The sequence below is a fragment of the Gracilinanus agilis genome, chromosome 2, assembly GCF_016433145.1.
Source record: "Gracilinanus agilis isolate LMUSP501 chromosome 2, AgileGrace, whole genome shotgun sequence".
NCBI classification, from domain to species: Eukaryota; Metazoa; Chordata; class Mammalia; order Didelphimorphia; family Didelphidae; genus Gracilinanus; species Gracilinanus agilis.
In genome coordinates, this window is record NC_058131.1 from 231,264,586 (window position 1) to 231,289,569 (window position 24,984).

General features: G+C 34.7%; 1 protein-coding gene across 1 annotated transcript in view; it reads right to left on the bottom strand.

Moving 5' to 3' along the window:
* Positions 1–24,984, bottom strand: part of BABAM2 (BRISC and BRCA1 A complex member 2) — a 636,045-nt gene that overhangs the window by 553,638 nt on the left and 57,423 nt on the right. Inside the window, exon 3 of the mRNA XM_044663708.1 lies at positions 6,596–6,672. Within this exon, the coding sequence (XP_044519643.1) occupies positions 6,596–6,672 (77 nt within the window). The remainder of the gene's footprint in view (positions 1–6,595; positions 6,673–24,984) is intronic.

A 24,984-nucleotide genomic window follows, 5' to 3' on the forward strand; every position in this document is an offset into this window, starting at 1 on the left:
GTAGTTCAGAAACTAAATAGGAGTAAATAGGATGGAGAATAATACCCAATAATCATAATGATTCATAATAATAAAAAATTTCTTACAAAAACAAAAGAGGGAAGGTCTTAAATATATCAAAAAATTAAAATCAGGTCTCTGTGTGGGGGCAAAGAATTGGAGAAAGCTGAGTAAATTATAGCATATGTCTGTAATGGATTGCTATCAGGCTATAAGAAATGACAAACAGGAGAGCTAAGAAAAACCTGGAGACATATGAACTAAAGCAGAATGGAAATAAGCAGTATCAAGAGATCATTATACACAGTGACAGGTATACTATATAATGAACAAATCTGAATAACTTAGCTATTCTTAGCAATACAATGGTCCAAAATTATCCCAAAAGACTCATGACAAAAAATGCCAACTACTTCTAAAGAAAAAGATATGATAGAGTCTAAATCTAGACCAAAACAAATTTTTCCACTTTCTCTTTTTTTTTACTCAGTTTCCTTCCACAGAGGATTAATATGGAAAAATGTTTTACCAAATTGAACATGTAAAATCTATATGAGATTGCTTACCACTTTAAGGCATGGGTTGTGTGGCAAGGAGGTAGGAAAGGAGGAAAAGAATTCAAGGCTCAATATTTTTTGAAAAATGCTACAAAATGGAATTTTTTTTTGTAATTCAAAATTAAAAAAAAATTTTGAAGGATATTCTTACTTACTATCCAATTAGACCTCATACCCTTTGATTCATGAAGAAGCTTATTAGAGACAGCTGGGTAGATCAGTGGTTTGAGAGCCAGGCCTAGAGACTGGAGGTTCTAGGTTCAAATCTGGCCTCAGACACTTCCTAGCTGTGTCACTTAACCAACCATTGCCTAGCCCTTACCATTCCTCTGCCTTAGAACCAATACAAAGTATTGATTCTAAGGTAGAAGGTAAGGGTTTAAAAAAAAAAAAGAATATGCTTATTACTTCTACAACTTTTATGTTCATTTCTAATATATCATTTCTATTCCATAAAATGATAAATTTTTACATGTACCACATAATTATGTAAAATATGTATTTTAATTAATGTTCCAACTCATAGATAACCATAGTTACTTCAAATTCAGTATCAACAGAATTCAGTTTGCTATTCTTTCAATATCCTATACTTCAAGACTGACAAAGATGGTGGAGAAAGAGGAAACAGTTCAGCCAAAGTCTCTCTCATAAATCCTCTTAAAAAAAAAAGCCAAGTAATGATCCAAAGAGAATCCAAAGAGAAGTCATAACCACACTTCCAGTCAAAGATCAGGAATTCAGTGAACAGTGAAATGGACACTCTAATGCTTGATTGGTACATCATTATAGGGTAACCAGCAAGGAAGCTCCACTCAGTTAATTTAAAGTGCCTTCAGTGATGATCCTTATTAACTATATTCCTTTTTGATAAATACTGAATGACCTATAAGTGACACATTTTTTTCAAATATCAAGCCTAACTTGTTATGAAAATGGCTTGAGTCAAGCTCAGACCTGAATAATTATAGCAATCTCCCAGGAGTAGAAAAGAATTGTAATGAGGGGAGAGGAGGGGAGTGTAGAAGATGATCTTAGATTTGGCTTTTGTGGTTTGGTTGGCACTTTTGGTGATACCTCTGGAAATGGAAATTGCTTACTGAGAAGATAGTAACCTCCACTACACTGAAATTAGAGAACTATGGCCTCTGGCCATTCAGCAAGAATAGATTAATATGAATATTCTCTGTGTCCTTAAGGAAAGCAATTTGAAGATAATTGCAGTAAACTGTTTTAGGACCTCTAGCTATAGTGGGTTTCTCAGCCTAGTAATTTTAGTCTCCAAATTCTACTAGGAAATTTCTTCAAAACTCTGTTTACTAACAAAGCAACCTAAAGGGACTAAATTTATGAGGATAGAGAAATATTTGTTATCCCTCATTAGACAAAGAGAAAATTCGGGAAAAACTATAGCTGCATAAAGTTTTTGCTTATTTGGATGGTTATTTCTGGTTTTAAGAGTGTCTCAAATGATTTCCTTTTCCTTGAAATTAATCTTTTTCCTCCCATTGACTATGCTCAAATTAACATAGTTGAAAAGGAAGTCATCTTTTTCAGATTAACATATTCTAATTTATCCTTTCATTTCTTATATTTGGTTAAGCAATCTAAAGTTGTTTTCTTTGCAATTATGAAGGAATTTTTCCTAGATGCAAAAACATTTATTGTTTGATAATGAAATTATGAAGTTTGGCCATGACATTTCTTGGCAAATTAAATTTAAAGATTCTATTTCAGTGTCTTATAGATTCTATCAACCATTACTTTGCCCTTTTTTTTCTAATTCTTATGCAAAATTTTCTGGAATAATATGTTCATGTGGCACTTTAAGGTTTTTTGTTTATTTGTTTTTTAATAAACCCTTATCTTTCATCTTAGAATCAATACTCTGTATTGGTTCCAAGGCAGAAGAATGGTAAGGGCTAGGCAATAGGGGTCAAGTGACTTGCCCAGGGTCACACAGCTAGGAAATGTCTGAGGTCACATTTGAACCTAGGGCCTCCTGTCTCTAGGCCTGGCTCTCAATCCACCGAGCCACCTAGCTGCCCCCCACTTTAAGTTTTTAAAGCACTTTATACAAATTATCTTACTTGAGCCTTATGATAACTCTTTGAGGTAAAGTACTACCTCAAGATGCATTATTGATGGTATTGAGTATGAACTACTGAGGGTACTTAGGTTTATCCTGAGATTAATTTCTCAATGATCACACAGCTAGTAAGTATGAGAAATGGCCTTCGAATACAAATTTTCCTGACTCCAAGACTAGAATTCTACCCAATACTATACTTCCTCTGGATTATATGAAAACCTATAATTCTTAAAGAGTTTGCCTCTTTGCATCTGATGCTCACGGGTCAATTTACTTGGCTGAAAGAATGTGTCTACCAATCATCTTTACTTTTGATTTTTTTCACTCAATTTTATTTACAACTGCTTTTTTTGGTTCTTTAATAAGAGAAAAGACATATGTACTAGACACATGGTCAATACTTACTAAATTGTTTATTGAATTGAAGCACAATTATTTTATCTCTATAGGCTTCAATTTCCTTATTCATAAGAGCAATGAGTTCAACTAAGTGACTTCAAAAATCCTTCGCATCAGCTCTATTATTCTATAATTCCTCATGAGAGAGCAAAAATGGCTTTAAGCAAAAAGAAAAAATATTCCTGGTAAAATATAACAACAATAAATAAATTACATTTTATATTACTATTTCCAACAAAAATAATGATTTTCTTAAGAAAGGTTTATTGCTAGTTGCAAAATAGAATATCTGATGCATTATGGATTCTAAGAAACTATTAGAGTACCATGAAATACCAATACAAAGAAATCTTCAAAAATTATTTCATTTCAAACATCATAAAGTACCCCAAAAGTACAAAAACTGGAATTAACATTAAAAGAGAATGACTAATGTATAAAAAAAGACTTGCTAATTTTCTTTCAAAAAGCCTTTTTTAGAATACCTGCTAAATCTGAAGTGACCTGCCTCTCTAATTAGATGCTAAAAATACCATGTGTGCTTGAGAATGATCTTCAAATAAGTGAATCTTGGAAAAATATAAAAAGCAAAACTGATGACAACTATCAAGATGATGTCTAAAACAATGCCTAGCAGCATAGTACAAATATTAAAATTCAAAGATAGCATCCAGCTCCTTACTATACCCAATTTTTATATAATTCATTCAAAAACAGTTGTGTTCACTAATGTGCAATACACTATGCTAAGCATAGGAGAAGAGGCAATGTTTAATCCATAAGCTCTTAAGGATACATGGACAGTTAAATGAGGAACCAGTTCCAGATGGACAGTCTAAAAAGGTCTTAAAGGAGCAGGAAAATCGTGTTTTTCAGTTTATTATAAATATTTTAATAGTAAAAATAATAAACATTGAACATGGTGCTTTAAGATATACAAAATATTTGGCAAATATCTCATCTGAGTCTCAAATAATTTTGTACGGTGTTATTATTATCATTCTACAGATGGTGAAACTGAGGCTGAAGAGTTAAATAAGTTACCTATAGTCACTTGGCTAGTAAACATCTATCAGAAGATTCAAACTCAAGCCTTTCTGAATCTTTGATCTCTACTTTACTATCAGCATTTATACTAACATCATACAGACAACTTTATGTAGAATATGTTTATAATTATGATTCATAATCACCATTCGGAATATTAATTTATGGGAAAACATTCTAAATTCTAACCAGAGATGCCAAGAATACCTATCTGCTCACAAGGTGTACAAAATGCTCAGGGAAGACTAGCACTTCTGTGAGGGCTTGCCAAGCCCTTTTCAAGGCTGTTTTCCTCCTTTAGTAATCACCTGTCACCTGGCTCTCACATGTGGCTCCAAGAAGCAGTAGGCTGCACAATGGCCACATCCCAGTAAACCATCTTGGCAGATGAGTTAAATCAGGTTGAAGGTAACTGATGGGCCACAAAGATGTTGTCCACCGTCTGGGGATGTCTACCCCAGGCATGTGAAGATACCCCGAGGCAGAAGGGGCAGGTTAAAGCAGTTCATTCCAACAGCCATGAAAGGTGTGCTGTGGAGTGCTTAGAGCTTGGTCAGAAATCAAAAAAGCCAAAATCATCCACTGCATCCTGAGCCAAAAGTCTTCCTCACTTTTGTCTTGAAACTAGATTTTAATGACTCTGGAAGAGTGAGGCTGACAGCTTTATACAACTATACCTCACTTAAATCCAATTTATGCTCAAGTCAAAAGACATCACCAGTGATGTCATTTTAGTTCTCTTTGCATACAAAAGACAACAAACCAACCAATCTGCTCACAATAACACTTCTCTGTTAGAAGTAGTCTCAATGATATTAGACTCTCTAGGCTTAAAATGCTACTACTAATGCTTAGATGGGGATTTTAAGAAGAGCAGCAGTTAACAGAACACAAGAGAAGAGCCTTGGGTAGAGGAGAGAAGGAGGTCCTGGAAGAAGTGAGCAGGAGCTTTAGAAGCTGTGGCTTCCATAGGAGTTGAAGGGCTCTTGCTCTTGGGGAGACAGTAGTAGCAGCAACTGAAACAGAACAGCAGGAAGACAATGGTTGGTAAAAAAGGAGATTAATACATGTTTACTGACTGACTGACTTATTCATAGGGACAGGGAGAGACATTATAAGCCCAGTCATTCATAAGGCAGGTACTCTCATAAGCAGGGGACTGCCTGCATTTTGGGTTTGTTGTTGTTCAGTCATTTAGTCATCTCCAACTCTTCATGAACATCCATGGACCAGATTACAGCCCTTCCTATTCTCTACTATCTCCTGAAGTCTGTCCAAGTTCATGTTAGTTGTTTCCATGACACTATCCATCTCATCCTCTGCTGTCTTCTTTTTCCTTCAATCTTTACTGATATCAGGGTCTTTTCCAATGAATCCTGTCTTTTCCTTATGTAGCCAAAGTATTTAAGCATTAGCTTCAGTAGTTGTCCTTCCAAAGAATGGTCTGAATTGATTTCTTTAAGTATTGACTGATTTGATTGCCTTGTTGTCCAAGGAACTCTCAAAAGTCTTCGCTAACACCATAATTCAAAAGCATTGATTCTATGGTGCTCAGCTTTCCTCATAGGCAAACTCTCACAGCCATACACTGCTATTGGGAAAATCACAGCTATGACTATATAAACCTTTTTCAGTAAGATGATGCCTCTGCTTTTTAGTATGCTGTCCAGATTTGTTATAGCTTTCCTTTCAAGGAGCAAGAGTCTTTTTAACTTCACGGCTGCAGTTGCTGTCTGCAGTGAACTTTATATAAAAATATAACATTGCTCTCATTGCTCAAGTTTTTTTGATGTTAAGCTTCGAGCCAGGTTTTACACTTTCCCCTTTCACCCTTATCAAGAGGCTTCTTAATTCTCCTTCACTTTCTGTTATTGGAGTAGTATCATCTGTATATCTGAGATTGCTGACAATTCTTCTGGTAACCTGACATTTCACATGATGTGACCTGCATATAAGTTAAATAAATAAGGTGACAATATATAATCTTGTAGTATTCTTTTGCCAATCTTAAACCAATCAGCTGTTCAATGTTTGGTTCAAATTGCTGCTTCTTGACCTGCATACAGGTTCCTCAGGAGACAATAAGATGATCTAGTACTCCTATCTCTTTGAGGTCTTGCCACATTTTGTTGTCATCCACATAGTCAAAGGCACTTTTAGTGTTTTGGGTATTTGTCTTTAACTGGTAGTACACGAATGAAAGTTAACAGTATCCTACTGCTGTGGAAGAAAAAAAAAGATTTACATCCCAACTCCTCTAATTATATTTTTAAAACTGTGGGTTGTCTTACTTTGGGTAGAGCCAGACATAGCAGAGAGATAAGATGTTTTAATCAAGCCATAACCTCAAATAAGAGAAGCATAATTCCTAAGCATTGTGGAAAGCATGTCACTATAAATGCAGAGCAGTAGCACTTCGTAATGCACAAAGAAACATCATTTGAGATAAAGAAAGAATAGTAACTGACGTTTCTCTGAAAAATAAGCAATATCTACTTACATTTTAATGTTTCCCCAGCATATGGTATATGTAATTTAAATCGATCACAGCTAGGTCCAGGGGTCAAGGAGGTACACCTTAATAAAGAAAAAAATTAGAAAACAATTGACAAAAATGTATTTTATATACAGATGAAAGGTTTATGGCAATGATTCCCAAAGTGGGCACTACCACCCTCTGGTGGGTGCTGCAGCGACCCAGAGAGGGCAGAGATGGCCACAGGTGCATTTATCTTTCCTATTAATTGCTATTAAAATTTTTAAAAACTAATTTCCATGGGGCTAAGTAATATTTTTTTCTGGAAAGGGGGCGGTAGGCCAAAAAAGTTTGGGAACCACTGGTTTATGGCAATGGTTACTTTACTGTCCTCCTGCCAAAATGACAACTATTCAGAGTGGGTGAGGTGGGATGGGAATATATATTATGTTATGGTCAATGTGGGAATTTGTCTTGCTGTACTACATATATCTATGATGCAAGTTTTCTTTTTCTACTTTCTTTTAATAGAGGAAGAAATATGGCCTGCAAAAGGGAGACATTATAAATGCACATAAACATAAACATCTTTAAAGATATGTTAATAAGGGAGATAAAAACTATACTGAAGCTAAAATATCAATAGAACTGAAACAGGTTTACTACTATACCAAAATGGCCAAAAATTATCCAACCATTATCAAGAGCCCAATCTCAACTTTTAGAACTAAAGTTATAATTCTAAATAATTTCCATTCTTTGAGATCCAAAAGTAAGCCACAATAATAAAATAACAAATTTAAAGATATTTGTGTACACAGACTCTTTATAGTCAGTCCATAAGTACAAAAAGAGCTACTTTTGAACTGTTCTTTTAGACAGCTTTCTTTCTTCCAATGTAGTTGTAAAACCTCTCAAACTGATATATCATAATTTAAAATTGAGAAGAAAGACAGTAAATTAAACTTCATTTGCTGTAAAATGAAAATATCCAATCTAATATCTTAATCATCCAAGACTCAATTAGGAATTTTGAACTCTATTATCTTACAAGAAGATAACCACAAGTATAGAAGTTACTAAAAAAAAGTATCTTCAATCTTCTCATAAGTTATGACTGTCAACAGGCTAACAACAACATAAATGAAGAAAAATGTTATTATAAAGTGAAGCAGAGAAGAGCTATATACATTTTGGTTTAATGGAAAATACCATTTTAAATTTTTACTAAATAATTGTTATAATATCTATCACAAATATATAATGAAACTAAACCAGAAGAAGGTAACATAATAGGAGAATAAGGTGGAAAAAATTACAAAGAGAGACTTTAGTCTCTTTAGAATGAGAGTTACCAGGAAACAAAGGAAAGAAAGAGTTCTCTCTAAGACAGTTGAAAGAATGAAAAAGTACCATGGAGCAAAAATAAAGCATCTAGAGATTCATCTTGTGAGCTTCAAATGAGAACTTTGCTACAAACTAAAAAGTCAAATGATGAAACAGGGCACATTTTGCCCCTAAGGAAAACTCCAGGCATTTTTAAAGAAGTAGAAAAATTTTGCAAAAAGAATTTTTCTGCAAGTTTAATAAATTGAGATGTGACAATAAAGCAATATGAAATTTGTCTTTACAAAAAATACCTACATCCAAATGACTGTTTAGCACCTTTAAACTAAACATCATAGAAAGTAATACACACTTTTTTTAACCCTTAACTTCTGTGTATTGGCTCCTAGGTGGAAGAGTGGTAAGGGTGGGCAATGGGGGTCAAATGACTTGCCCAGGGTCACACAGCTGGGAAGTGTCTGAGGCCAGATCTGAACCTAGGACCTCTCATCGTTAAGCCTGACTTCCAAACCACTGAGCTACCCAGCTGCCCCCAAGAGTAATACACTTATAAAACCACTGTCCACACTTAAAGAGATGACAGAAGAGCTACATAAGATGTTAATCTCAGGTTCATGGGGAATTCAGAGCAAATCACTACTTTTAAAAGGATAATGGTGTTTGTGCTGGAGAAAACCTTAGAGCTCATTTGGTCCAATCAATATGACAAATGAGGAAACTGAGGCTCAGAGAAGTTCAGTGACTTGCCTGATGTCACACAGACAACATGTGATTGAATCATGATTCAAACCCAATTGCTCTCACTTCAAATAAAAGTATTCACAAAACTTAACATAACTATGGCTGTGTTTGAGCTATTATATACTGATTATTACAATCACTTTTTCCCTCTCCATATTAGATGATCAGTAAACTTTAGAAAACTTCAAGAGATAATAGAAGAGTAGCAGCTTAGCAGCTAAACAGCTCAACTTTATTATTACAAAAAAGAATGAGCAAGAGAAAGAGCATTTATTAAGCAAGAACCTATTTAGACCCTGGGCTAATAACCATTTTATGATTATCTCATTTGATACTCATAAAAGTTCAAGGAGCTAGGTACCCTGTTATCCCAATTTTAGTTGAAACTGAGGCAGAGTTTTAAGTGACTTCTCTAGGGTCACATAGATAAGAAATGGCTGAATCTTATTTTGAACTCAGGTCTTCCTAATTCCAGGCATAGTACTCTACTCAATACATTTTAAACACAGGTCTCAAAGATTCAATTTCCTCACCATTCTACATACAAAAAAAAAAACATTTTCGGCACAGATTTCATAACTGGTACTAATATACTTCACTTTAATCTTTTCTGACCTCATCAGCATAGAGATGATCATTGAATCCATGGGAGCTGATAGCATCAAGGGAAAAAAGTAAAGAAAGAGAACAGTACAGGGGCCAGGACAAAGTCTATGGAGATAACCATAGTTAATCATAGTGACCTAGATGAACTTCTTGGAAAGGAGATACAGAAGGAGATGTCAAGTGCTTTTTCATTCATTTATTCAGGTCCTCCATAAGTCTGCCATATAAGATCCAACCAATATGCTAGAGGTATTCCTTACTTTCTTCTATCACTATCAGAATACCAATGGAGAACATAGTCTGTCCAGAGGTTAGTTATTCCTCATTCTTACTATATGATCAGCCCATCTCATTTAAAAATTTCTCAGAAATCCTTAACTTTGGTTCTTCTTTGGTGTTCCTAATTTGTTATATGTTATAGCTTATTCACATCCATTTTTGTGCCTCTCCATTACCCTTTATGAGATATTCATTTTAAGTTCTTCAGAGACTGCACTGGTCCATAAAAAATAGCCAGACTACCACCAGAATAATATACTAGCATTAAAAAGACAGGCCTGGGGGCAGCTGGGTAGTTCAGTGAATTGGGAGCCAAGTCTAGAGACAGGAGGTCCTGGGTTCAAATCTGGCCTCAGATATTTCCCAGGTGTGTGACCCTGGGCAAGTCACTTGACCCCCCACTGCCTACCCTTACCACTCTTCTGCCTTGGAGCCAATACACAGTATTGACTCCAAGTCAGAAGTTAAGGGTTTAAATGAATGAATGAATGAATGAATGAATGAATGAATGAATGAATGGCTAGATAGATAAATAAATAAATGAACATCCATTTCCTTGGTCCCTAAGTGTGGATCATTCTTCCACACCCACATCCATCCCCTCCCCCAATTCTTCTATTCTCAAATTTAAAATTTCCCATCTGTAATCTGTTTGTGGTCCTCCTCTTTTTCCAGGTTCATTCTAAAACATTTTCAAAATGACTCTAGGTTCTCTCACCCTACTTTCCTTAAAATGGTTTTCCCATCTTCTGCTTCTCACTATTTCATCAGGAAATTATTCCTCATAATTTCCCACCATCCTTCACACTGGGAGATGTTATAAGTGAGCTTATATTTTAAAATGGTATTGTTCTTGACTGCCATATCTCTCTGCTTAGCAAGTGAGTCAGCTCAATGTTGAATAGGTCAGGTTTGGGACTCTGTTGTTCTCTTTCTTATAGTGACTNTATATATATATATATAGATATAGATATATATATATACACACACACATGTATATGTATCTTGTTTACATATTTTATATACTATCTCCCCTTAGATCATTAGCTCAAGGGCAAGGTGCATCCCTAGCTTTTCTTATATTGGCAGTGCTTAGTGTAATGCTCTTGGGAGAAAGCAGGCATCTAATATTTACTGGCTGACTAATAAGTTTTACTACTGACATGGAGTAGGTTGAAGTACAAGTCCTAAATGGATTCTCTAAAGGGCATAAGATTCTTTAAATACTACTGTGCTGAGCAGAATAGGATGTGCTAATATCAAAAAAAAATAATCAAGGAACAGGAAAGAAGAACAGGCAAAATAGAACAGAAAAGGAAAAATAAAAGAGGGTAAATTCTCTCCTAAGAAGAAGCACCTAAGAGACAATACAGTGGAGAAGATGGAGGATATGACAGACAAGACTTGAATTCTACTCTCATAAGAATTAGCTCAAAATGGGAATAACACCCACATTCAGCCAGCTACAAATACCTACTTTGCCCTCTGGGGAAGTAGGAAGATAAGAGAAATAAGAGAAGGGAGTGAGGGAAGGTGGAAGAGATGGACAAAAAAGAGGACAAATTCAGGGCGTCGGTGGTTGGAAACAAAATATTTGGGAACATAGAAAGGCTAAAAGGAAAAAGAGAGAATGGTAAACAATGGTAAAATAAGTTGGAGGGAAACACAGAGTTCATAATCATGATTGTGAATGTTAATGGGATGAACTCATCCATAAAATGGAAAAGGATAACATGGTGGATTAAAAAGAAAAATCCTACAATATACAATCTATAAAAAACACAAAAAGTAAAAATAAGAAGCTAGAACAGAATCTATTATGCTTTAGCCAAAGTAAAAAAATAAGGGTAGCAATCACAATCTCAGACAAAGCAAAAATAAAAATTGATCAAATCAAAAAAGAGAAGGAAGGAAATTACATCTTGATAAAAGCCTGAAAGGCAATGAAAAAATGTAAATACTAAACATATATAAAGCAAATGCCAAAGCATCCAAAGTCTTAAAGAAGAAGTCACATGAGGTATAGGACAAAATAGACAATAAAACTACACACACACACACACACACACACACACACACACACACACACACACATATCTTGGTGGAGGATCTCAAACTCCCCCTCTCAAAAGTATATAAATAGGGGCAGCTGGGTAGCTCAGTGGAGTGAGAGTCAGGCCTAGAGACAGGAGGTCCTAGGTTCAAACCCAGCCTCAGCCACTTCCCAGCTGTGTGAACCTGGGCAAGTCACTTGACCCCCATTGCCCACCCTTACCAATCTTCCACCTATGAGACAATACACCGAAGTACAAGAGTTTAAAAAAAAAAAAAGAAATATATATACAAAAAAAAGTATATAAATACAACAAAAAAAATAATAAAGAAGTTAAAGAAGTAAATAGAACTTTAGAAAACCCAGATAGGATAGATCTCTGAAGAAAACTGAATGAAAAAAGAATATACCCTTTTCTCAGTAGTATATGGCACCTTCACAAAAACTGACCACATAATAGATGAAAATGTCACAACTAGATGTTGAAATGCAGAAAGTGCATCCTTTTCAGGTCATAATGCAAATAAAAATTACATCCAAAATGGGAAAATTGGAAAATAATATGAGAGAGATTGGGCCTAGATCAACATCTTACAACTTATACCAAGATAAACTCAGAATGGGTGAATAACTTGAATATAAGGAAGGAAAATATAGGTAAATTGGGTGAGCACAGAATAGTATACTTGTCAGATCTTTGAGAAGGGAAAGATTTTAAAACCAAGGAAGAGTTAGAAAAAAATCACAAAATGTAAAATAAATAATTTGGACTACATTAAACTAAAAAGGTTTTGTACAGACAAAACCAATGCTACCAAAATTAGAAGGGAAGAAACAAATTGGGAAAAAAATGTTTATAACAAAAAACTCAAAGGTCTAATTACTCAAATATACAAGGAGCTAAACCAATTGTACAAAAAATCAAGCCATCTCCCAATTGATAAATGGGCAAGGGACATGGATAGGCAATTTTCAGATAAAGAAATCAAAACTATCAATAAGCACATGAGAAAGTGTTCTAAATCTCTAATAATTAGAGAAATGCAAATCAAAACAACTCTGAGGTATCACCTCACACCTAGCAGATTGGCTAAAATGACAACACGGGAGAGTAATGAATGTTGGAGGGGATGTGGCAAAATTGGGACATTAATGCATTGCTGATGGAGTTGTGAACTGATCCAACCATTCTGGATGGCAATTTGAAACTATGTTCAAAGGGATTTAAAAGACTATCTGCCTTTTGATCCAGCCATAGCACTGTTTGGATTATACCCCAAAGAGATAATAAGTAAAAAGACTTGTACAAAAATATTTATAGCCACACTCTTTGTGGTGGCAAAAAATTGGAAAATGAGAGAATGTCCTTCCATTGAGGAATGGCTAAACAAATTGTGGTATCTGTTGGTGATGGAATAACATTGTGCTCAAAGGAATAAAGAACTGGAAGAATCCATGTGAACTAGAATGATCTCCAGGAATTGATGCAGAGTGAAAAGAGCAGATCCAGGAGAACATTGTACACAGAGACTGATAGATACACTGTGGTACAATCGAACATAACGGACTGCTCTACTAGCAGCAATGCAAGGATCCAGAGCAAGGCTGAGGGACTTATGAGAAAGAAAACTAGCCACATTCAGAGGAAGAACTGTGGGAGTAGAAACACAGAAGAAAAACAAATGCTTGAACACATAGGCTGATGGGGATATTATTGGGGATGTAGACACTAAACAATAACTCTAGTCCAACTATCAATAATATGGAATTAGGTCTTGATCAATGATATGTGTAAAACCCAGTGGAATTGTGTGTCGGCTAAGGGGGGTAGGGGCATTTTGAGGAGAGGGAAAGAACATGAGATATGTAACTATGGGAAAATATTCAAAATAAAATTTTTTAAAAATTAAATTCAACAAAAAAGCAGCAGAAAAGCTAAAAATTAACTAGAAATTAAATTATCTTGTCCTAAAGAATAAATGGGTCAAAGAACAAATCATAGAAACACTCCATAATTTCATTAAAAAGAATAAAAAGGAGACAACATACCAAAATTTATGGAATGAAGATAAAGTTCTACTTAGGGGAAATTTTATATTTATAAATACTTATAGCAATAAAATAGACAAATAATAAATCAATAAATTGAGAATACAACTAAAAAAACTTGAAAAAGAACAAATTAAAAATCACCAATTAAACACCAAATATGAAATTCTTAAAACTGAAAGTAAGAGAATCATTGAATAAAAAGGAAAAGGAGCTGGTTGTATGAAAAGTTTAATAACATAGAAAAACCATTAGTTAATTGATATAAGAAAGAAACCAAATGACCAGTAACAAATGAAAAAGGTGAAACCACAATCAATGAAGAAGAAATTAAAACAATTACTGGAAGCTATTTTGTCCAAAAATATGCCAATAATTCTAAGTGAAATAGATGAATATTTACAAAAATATAAACTGCCCAGATTAACAAAAGAGGAAACACTTAAATGACCCCATCATAGAAAAAGACAATGAATAAAACATTAAAGACTTCCCAAAGAAAAAGGTCCCATGGCCAGATGGATTGACAAATGAATTCTACTAAACATTCAAAGAATAATTAATTTTAATACTATATAAACCATTTGGAAAAATAAGGGAAGAAGGAATTCTTCCAAATTCCATTCATGACACAAATACAGTATTGATACTGTAATAAGGAATAAGGTAAGGTAGATAAGTGTAAAATTTAGAAAAGTATATTGGAAAATGCAAGCTTGAGTTGAACATTCTAAGGGCTTTTGGAATGTGGCAGAAAGGGCACACAGCTTTTGAACTCTGGGACAGCTGGGAGTTTTGCCACTGGTAGAGGAGCTTGTGCCCTGATCTCACTGAAGAATCCCCACTTGAGGAACTACAAAAATAGGTCTGGATCAGCAACTTTGGAAGGTGGACCTCCCAGTCTATGACAGCCTATTAGAGTGACCCAGTGGAGGTAGTGGACCCTGGGACAGCAGAGAACATCGTTGGAGCATGCAGTGAGATCTCCAAAACCCTTTCAAGCTTGCATTTAGTCTAGTATAGTGTAGTGTAAATTTTATCTCCCCTGCCCTGATTTCCTGGACCACTTAAACCCCTGTATCTTCCCTCCTATAGCAGTTAAGAGTAGTTTGCCCCCATTTCCCTCTTGCCCTGCCTCATTTTACTATTAAAATCATTTTATGTTGTTTCCTATTGTCTCATTATAACCCCAAAGAACTCACAAATATTTAATTAGTTTCCCTGGCTAAATTAAGTGTGTAACTGTCATACCAAGTATTCCTGTCTCCCTCATTCCCCTATTTCAATACCTAAACCAGACAGAGGAAGAAAACTATAGACTAAGCTCCCTAATGAATACTGATGAAAATTTTTACATAAATCACTAGTAAGGAGATTACAGCATTATATCACAAGAATCATTTACATGAACAGAGATGAGTTTTATACCAGGAATGCAAGAACAAGGATGGTTCAATATTAGAAAAACTATCAGCATAATGGATCATATGAATAACAAAACCAATAGAAACCATATGATTAACTGGATACAGAAAAAGTATTGTAATAAAAGGATCCTTCCTTAAAATGATAAAGGGCATCTATCTAAAACTATCAACAAGAATTATCTATAATAAGGACAAACTACAACCCTTCCCCATAAAAATCAGGGGTAAAGCAAGGATCCCCATTATAACCATTACTACTTAATATTACACTAGCAATAGCAATAAGCAGAAAAATAAACTGAAGGAATTAGAATAAACAATGGGGAAACTCACTATTTCACAAAAAACTGCTAGGAAAACTGGAAAATAGTAGGCAGAAATTAGACAGAAACCATTATCTCACATCATACATCAAGATAAAGTCAAAATAAAAGACTCTTCATTTAGAAATAAAGATTGATGCCATAAAAGAATTAGAGGAATGCTGAAAAGTTTACTTGTCAGACTTATGGATAAGGGAAGAATTTATAACCAAAGAAGACATAGAGAATATAATGAAAAATGAAATGCAAAATTTTATTATATCAAATTAAAAGGGTTTTGCACAAAGAAAACCAATGCAACTAAGATTAGAAATAAAATAACAAAAGGGGGTAAATTTTTATGACAAGTGCCTTTGACAATGGGCTCATTTCTCAAATATAGAGAGAGAACTGAGTCAAATTTATAAAAATACAAAACATTCTCCAATTAAAAATGGTCAAAGGATATGAACAGGCAGTTCTCAGAAAAAGAAATTAAAACTATAGTCACATGAAAAAATACTCCAAATCACTACGGATTAGAGAAATGCAAATTAAAACAACTCTAAGATACTACCTCATACCTATCAGACTGACTAATAAGAGCAAAAAGTGAAATGATAAATGTTAGGGAGGATGTGGGAAAATTGGAATACTGATACACTGTTAGTAGAACTGTGAATCAATAAACCACTCTGGAGAGCAATGTGGAACCACACCAAAAGGGTCATAAAATTATGCAGACCCTTTGAACCAGCAATACCACTAATAGATCTGTAAACCAAGGAGATAAGAAATAGGGGGAAAGGACTACTTGTATAAAAGTATTTAGCAGCTCTTTTTATAGTGGCAAAAAACTGGAAACTGTGGGAACATCCATCATTTGGGGAATGATTGAACAAGCTGTTGTATATGGTTATGATGGAATTCTATTTGTATCATAAGAAATGCCAAACAGAATGAGTTCAGGCAAACCTGGAAAGACTAATATGAACTAACACAAAATGGAGTGAGTAGAACCATGAGAACAATGTATACAGTAACAGAAATATTGTATGACAATAAACTGTGAAGGACTAAACTATTATGAGCAAAGCAAGGTTACAAGTTAACCCCAAATGAATCATGACAAAAAATACTATCCAAAGTCTAAGAAGGAACTGTAGACATTTGATTACAGATAAAGCATGCCATTTTTCACTTTATTTCCCTCCTGAGTTTTTTTTTCTTAATATAGGTATAGTATGTGTCTTCTGTCAAGGCATAAAGAATATGGAAATGTGCACTGCATGAAAGCACTGGTATAATCTATAATAGACAATTTACCACCTCAGGAAAGGCAGAGGAGGGACAGAGAGAATCTGAATCACAAAGGATCAGAAAACAATTCTAAAAAAAATAGTTTCTACATGCAAAAAAAAAGGAAATGTATAATCAAAAAAAATTACAAATTATAGTATATTAATATAATGAAAGCCTATTCTACTGTAAGAAAGATGCACAGATGGGGTGGTTTCAAAGAAACCTAGGAAGATATGTCTAAACTACTGCAGAGTGAAGTGATCAGAAAAAGGAAGACAATTTATGCAACACTGTAAAGACAATCAGCGCACTTAAAAACTCTGATGAATGTAGCCATCAATCACAATTCCACAGGGCCCAATCATGAAGCATGATACCTTACCTTCTAACATAGAGGTGATAGACTCAAATAAATAAAAAATTAATTAATTAATTTTTTAAATGTCACTGTGCTGGTTGCAGTGAGTACAGTCAGTTTTGGTAGAATGCTTGTTTCAAACAAACAGAAATTTGTTCCAACATTAATGATTTTTCAGGGAACATTTTGAGTTTCTTTCTGTTCAATTTCTTCTACAAGAAACAGCAGGAATGCAAAAAAATTATACCATATCACAATAACTCAGAAGATATAACCCTTCTGATGGGAATCTACTTTGTCAAGATAAAGTGCCATATTCATTGTATACTTTCTAGTGCAGTGGGAGAAATAGGCAGAGAAGGGCTAGTCTACCCTACTTCTCCCTCTACTACAACCATCACCAAACTTCTTCCACTATGCCCCAATTTTGGTCTGCCCAACTTGCTCTGGACTTTTCAAAAGTGGGGAAGAGAATGAAGAGGAAAGGTGTAGGGAGACAGTGAGAAGCAACCAGTAAGCAGCAACCCAAGGCCATAAATACTGCCACTCTTTAATTTATTTGACATACATAAAACGATACTACTATTTTTTACTATTGGTTATAACATGCAGAAGTATGAACAATAATACATAGTGCTGATCCAACTGTGTGTACACAGATAGTACAAATGGATGAATAATTGGGACAAGAAGTAGACAGGAAAAAAAAATTATCTGGATTGTCTTTGGGAAAGTGCAAAGCTTTTTTGATTATTGTACTCTTTTGTATTTAATGTTTCCAAAAACAGACATTAATAAATTTGTGAAGGACTCTCCAGGATCCAGAATGAAGCTGGAGATCAATGGAGGACAAAAATATTTCTTTTGCTATATACATTTCTGACCATCAGAACTGACATATATATGCATATATATGTGGAGACAGATATAGAGATATAAATATGCCTTACTATTTTTCAATTTTCTTTTAGTACTATATTTGGTACTATAGGATTTAACTATTTTTAAGCTCCCCAATTAATTTTCCAATGATTCAACAACTATTTATTAATGTAACTAATGTAATTATTCCAGATACTACTCAACGAAGAATCTTAGAGAAGTGAACAGAGTAAGAACACTAGGAAAAAAGGAGGAGGATTAGAAATGGGTTTATTTGGTGGGATGGGCTTCCTTGGGGGGGGGGCATCTCTATTTTTCATCTTCCATTTCCTGGAAGATATCTCTCCAAACTAGTAGACATATCATTTAGAAAAAGGTTCTTACCCTAAAGACAACCTAAGACTATACTATTCCTGATTCCCCAACACAGGAACATAAAATCCAGTTCCCTTAAATAACTAGAAAGGGGGTAGAGATATCTAGAAGTTAAGAGTAGGGAAAGGAATCTGAGCTTCCTCTAACAGAGTTGGGACACTTCCTAGCTGTGTGACTCTACCAAATCACTTAACACCCAACTGCCCAGCCCTTACCGCTCTGCCCTTGAAACCAAATTTGATTCTAAGATAGAAGGTACAGATTTCAAAAAGAGTTGGAAGGGAAATTATATAAAGATCTAGCCAGTACTACCAAAGGACTCTCCACTAACCACAATCCTTTGACCCAACCCTTTCCTACAATGGCTCCCTCTCCAAATAAATATAGTTCTATGCTCCCTACTCACCTGTAGGTACAAACTTGCATCCCTTCCTGAACCATTCACCACCCAATTTCCTCCTCAACTTGGGTCTCTAGTGCTGAATCAATATAAACAATATAACCATTTATTACTGCTACTGCTACAAATCATGTATATATATAGTGCTTTAAGGAATGCAAGTGATTTCCATATATTAACTCATCTGACCCTTACAACTCTGAAATAGGTTCTATTAGAGTCTCTATTTTTTGGGATAAAAAAAATGAAGCCACAAGAGCATAGAGATTTGTCCAAGGCTATCTAGTTACTCTCTTGACAAAGGATATAAATTCAAATCTTCCTAACTCCAAGTCAAGAGGCATCTGTTAATACCTCCTAACTGCCTCTCTGATTTGGAGTAAAGTGAAAAGGAATTAGAAAATATACAGAAAGTATTATCTAAAGAAAGGGATAGGCAAAGCAAGGAAAAATCAATAAGACTTTTAAAAATATACTGTATTAATACAATTTGTCTTTTAATTACAGTCATTTCTGGGAAGGCTTCTATCTATAAAAATTAATACTCCATTGTGACAAAGGAAGAAAACTAAGCAAAAAAAATCCATTATCACAATTGTATTTGTCAATGTAATAATTCTTTGCTGGTAGTCCCCACCTCTATTACAAGGAGGGAAGTATGCTTCATTATCTTTTCTTCAAAGACATCTTTGCTTTTTCCATTACCCCTAATTCAGCTTCCTTTTAGTGATCTTTTCATTTACATTGTTGTAGTTATTTGTGTATATTTATTCTCCTCTTCACTGAAGTATTTTGCCCTCCTCAATGCTGTGGCTGTGCTAGATTATGAGAAATACAAAAGAGGGGAAAACCCATAATTTCTATCATGCCAATTATCCAAGGACAAGAGGAGATAAGAAAAAATCAATCTAGGGTTTCCTACTTTGAACGACCCTAGTATCTAATATGCTCTTAGCATCATGTCAGTGCTGATTATGACACTACAGAAAGACTATTCCATAAAATGAATTGCAAGCTACATATTCCAGTAAGCATAGAGAAATGATACTGCTCTCCATTTCCACTAATGGCAAGAACTAAATGTTCATCTAATCCTACTATAAAAGCTAACAGAGATGATTATGGGCATGGATATGTGAAGAATCAGGCTAATTAACACTGGAAAAAGAAATATGATTTCCTTAAAACTATTTTGTAATAAACCACTTAAAATTCCCAAAGACTATCTCTACAAATCCCTAGGCCAAAAGCTTAGAAAATCAACATCCCAACTAAAACTTTGCTGATAAGTAAAACATTTCCTATTATATATATCACAGATTTCTGATAACTAAAGTAAAAATAATTATTATAATTAATCCAACCCTAGACTAAAAAAGTAATCCATATTCTGGGCAAATAATGGGCCATAAATTTTGAAAGTTACTCTTTACATATTATTCAACAAAGACAACAATTTTTCATGTATTATAAAACTATGGGCTACCATTTCTGATTCACAACATTTCCAAGGTAATATATAATAAAAATAATTAATTAGGAATGTTCTCAAAGATTTTCTATGAGAAATATGATTTATATTGACAAAAAACATTTTACCATGTTAAATCACTGAATTAATAAACCTTTGAAAAGGAAAGTATCAAGTCAACTAGCATTTATTAATGTCCTATTAAATGCCAAGTACAATATAAATGGGAAAACAAAGAAAGTTAAAAAAAAAAAAAAACAGTCCCTATTCCCAAGAAAGCTCACAGTCTAATGGGAGATGAAGGGGTAGAAACAACATGTAAATAATTAAATACAAATTAAACATGTGTATGTGTGTGTATTGTATTAGGGAGTTGTATTAGAGCTATTTGGGGGATGGGATGAGATGGGATAAAATAACTACTTTGGGCCAATAACAGAGGTTTACCCTGTGGGTGAAAGGCCAGACTTATGCAGGCAGAGCTTGCTCAAGGACCAACACACAGACCACACTCAGTAACAGATTAGGAAAAGGTCACTGAAAGTTGTAATTTATTCCTTAATAGAGGTTAGGTGGGAAAAGGGAATTACTATCACTATATTTCTAGCTAAGCACCCAAAACCTAAACGTTCATGAGAAGGGTCTTCTTAAAGTTTGATGATCTACTCTAATTTCCTCTTCTCTCGCATCTAAAATCCCAGAACCCTAAATGCTATCTATCTTACACTAACCAAACTTCTTTTGATAGTTACTTGAGATATTGGTCTGTGGCAGATTAGGCTGGGACCCAAGGGAAAGTTCCCAAGTCCAGATGGACTCAGATCTCCCACTTACTGACAGTCAGGCTAACTTCAGGTTCAAAGATCTTCTCCAAAGAGAAATACAGATCTCAACAGCAAGGATAGGTACAGGAACTCCACCAGATCTTTTGGCAGCAATGTCTTTCAGATGCTCGCAATCAGCAAACCCCAGAGACCAATTGCTCCTGAGGTTTTCAACTCAGCCCTCTTTTCAACATTCCAGAATCTCTCTCAGTAGGTCTCATGCCTCTGCCCTCTGCAAACCATCATTTCTTATCTCTTCCTTATAACAGTAAATACACACACACACACACACACACACACACACACACACAGAGGGAGAGAGACAGGATAAATTGGGGGTAATCTTAGATGTTAGGAAGATTAAAGAGGGCTGAGAAAAGCTTCTTGAAGAAGGAGCTTTACCTGAAGCCAAGAAAAGTAGAAGGCAGAGATGAATAGTAAGAGTATTCAAGCATGGGGGATCATCACCAATGAAAATGTTCAGTAAGGAGACTGAGTTTCAAGTGAAAGGAACAATAAAGGACAGTGTCGCAGGACTGAAGAGTACACAAAGTGGAATGTCAGCAGCAAGAAGGAGAATATTATGAAAGATATTTCAAAGGTAGAAATAACCCTACTATTATTGAATTGTATGGGGGGGGGGGGAGGAAGGGAGGAGAGAATGGTTAACAAGAATATGGAGTTGAAGATAAATACCTAGATTGTGTTTCTGAGTCCCTGAGAGGATGGTGGTACCATTGAATTTAATAGAGAAGCTAGGAAAATGACAAAAAAGTTTTAAAAAGAAAAATCTGAAAACTATAAATGACCACATGAAAACATTTCAAATAACTAATTGTAAGAAAAATACAATCAATCTAAACAAACTGTCAAAGATGGGAAAATTAGCAACAATCACAATTGGAGTGCTTGTGGAAAGACTGATGCACTTTTTTTTTTCTTTTTCAGATTGATGCTCTTGTAATTGAGCTAGAAAGTGGTCCAACTGTTCTGGATTTGAATTTGGAATTTTGTAAGCGACTAAAGCATCCTACCCTCATTCCTGGGTATGTGCCCCAAAGAAATCAAAGACAAAAAACAAAGATCATTTAATATACCAAACTTTTCATAGCAATACTTACGGCAGTATCAAAGAACTAAACCAAAATGGGGAATGGGTGAATTATGGCATGTGAATATAACAGTATAATACTGTGCAGTAAAAAAAAGAATAAAAGAAAAATGTAAATTTGTATTGATTATTACAGAATGAAATAAATAGAATTAAGAAACCAATATAACATGACACCAGCAATGTCAATTAAAAGATCACCAAAAGAAGTTTCTAACTCAGTATGATAAAAACCAGTTAATGCACTAGAGGAAGAAATAATGAAAAAATATTTTATAGCAGAGATGTAAGAAATTACTAGGGTAGAATAAGGGTAAATATTGTCAGACAATATTTCTGTATCAGGTATTTTTATTTATTTCTTCTCTTTTTTACAAGAGATGGTTTGATTTGGGGGCACTGACAGAAAATGGCTATGATATTAAAACAAACATTATCAACAAAACTTATTTTTTTAAAGTAAGAGGTTTTGGATTTATTTTCTAACCAAAATTCTTTTCTTTTTTTTAATCTTCACTAGTATTACTCACTTCAAGAAACGCACAACTGTTAAACATGACAAGAAAGTATCTTAGCCAATGGTCACTCAGAGTGAATTTCACAGCATGAAAATTGACAAATTCCACTGAAAGTAGTCTATTTCAAGTCCAAGGTTAGAGCCGACTTACTTTATCCTCAGATGACAGAAGTTTATCAGTGACAGCAGTTTGTGAGTTTCAAGGCCTTGTCACTAGCAGAGAAGAACAATTTTCATCATTATTACTAGCTTATTTAAAGACAGCACTTTACAGAAGCAAAAAGATGTTTCTTAGGCAACTTTTTCTGTCATCACAGACGGTGACATTGACTATAAAGACACATGGTACAGTTTTTCATTGGATGATGACATAAAAGAAATTCCAGGAAATGAGAGGTTTCTGTAGTAAAATAATGACAAATTATATATACAATTTTCTAACCAAAACTGATTTCCTTTAGTGAAACAACAAAATTAATAGAATCATGGAATTATAGATGGAAAAATCCACCAAGTTCATTTGGTCATGGGGTTCTTAACCTGGGGTCCAGGATCTTTTTCTTTTCTTTAATAGTCTGGCATGATTAGTCTCCTTTGTAATTCTATATTGTTCCCTTATTTTATTCATTTAAAGACATTATTCTGAGAAAAGACTCAAATTAACAAAAGGATACATTATATAAAAAAAGATTAAGTATCCTTGATCCAGTCCAATATTCAAATTTTATAAATAAGGAAACTAATACACAGAGAGGACAAAATAATTGTTGAAGTTCAAAGAGCAAGCTAGTAGTGGAACCATAAAAGAACTCAGATCTCTAGCTTCCTCATTTAGTGCCCTTTGCACTAGGTTAATATGTTTCACAGTCCATGATGGGATGGTCAGATGAGGGCAAAATGGGAGAACAGAGAGACATAAGGAAGATCAAAAGGTGAACTGAGAGAAGTGTAAAAAAAAAAAAGGTAATGTATTAATAAAAATTATTAACAAAATTGTTTCATTTAAATATCTAGTAGTTTCATTATTATAGACTATACTTTCTAATTTCCAAAAATACCCATCACGGGAGGAAAACTATAGCCACTGCCAATATGTGTATTTTCTTTCAAAAGTCTAAGAACCTCTAAACCATTTTCATTGTAAAAATGTAACAATATCATTTATTTTGTTTAATATAATAGCTGTATCTAACTTCCTGAGAATGTCGCCTTTAAAAATGTCACCTTCAATGAGAAGCACATGTGGCATGACCTCACTCACTGTCAAAGGGAAACTATATGACTATAAGATCCTCATCATGAAAAAAACATATCATTTTTCTGATATTTTCAAGCAAATTAGAATTTCAAGCAAATTAGAATAAGAGTTCTCAACTTTTTTTGATCCCTTTAGCCTCTGGCTTTCAGTAAATTTTTTTTTGCTCTATGTTTAGTATGAAAGAAAATAAATTCTGGAGATCATCATGAATATCCACATAAAAATAAAAATAGATTAACTTTTCATGATTAAAACTTCATCATATAAAATTTTTAGTATCAAAGTTGTGTGCAAGGTGGCTGAGTTGACACAGAAAGCCTCTCTTAGAATCCTTTTGAATCATCTTTAAAATAACACTTCAAAATGTGTTTTTGTCACTGGAATGACAAAGCCAAAAGAGGACAGAGTGAAGCAATTTTCAAGCAGAAAACAAACTGGAAGGTACTCAGAGAGGGGCTGTTTCACTGGGGTGAGAGGGGAGTGCAGTGGCAGCAAATCTATACCAAGGAACACCAGAACAAAGCACCTTCACCCCACTATACTTCTGAGTGTGAGCCCAAGCCAACAGCAAGCCCCAGATCTCCTGCCCACATTTACAGTGGGGTCCAGAACCCCAGCATAAGGCAATCAACAATGCACCAAGCTGGAACAAGCCGAAGAGGAGGAAAAGAGTCTCTGGCCAAGTCTGTAATGAAGATCCGATCCCCAAGACAAATCAGTCTACAGGGTGGCTGGCTGGTGTATGATCAGAGTGAAGCCCAGAGGTAAGGCCCCAAAGCAACAGTATAAGGTAACTCATTAGTGCTAAGTCCTGAAAACCATCAACTTGCCCTGAAGGAGACAGAATTAGCAGTGGGGATGGTTTTCAGAACTCCCAGCCTACATGGCATCATACTACCTTAGAAGAAATAAACTTGCTGAAATCCAGAACTATTTTTTAAGTAGTTTAAGAGAATGTCCTTCTCTGAAGATAGAGCCCATCTTTATGATAAAAATAACAATCAATGAAAAAGGTTAGAAAACTGAGCAAACAGCAAAGGAAGGAAGGAAGGAAGGAAGGAAGGAAGGAAGGAAGGAAGGAAGGAAGGAAGGAAGGAAGGAAGGAAGGAAG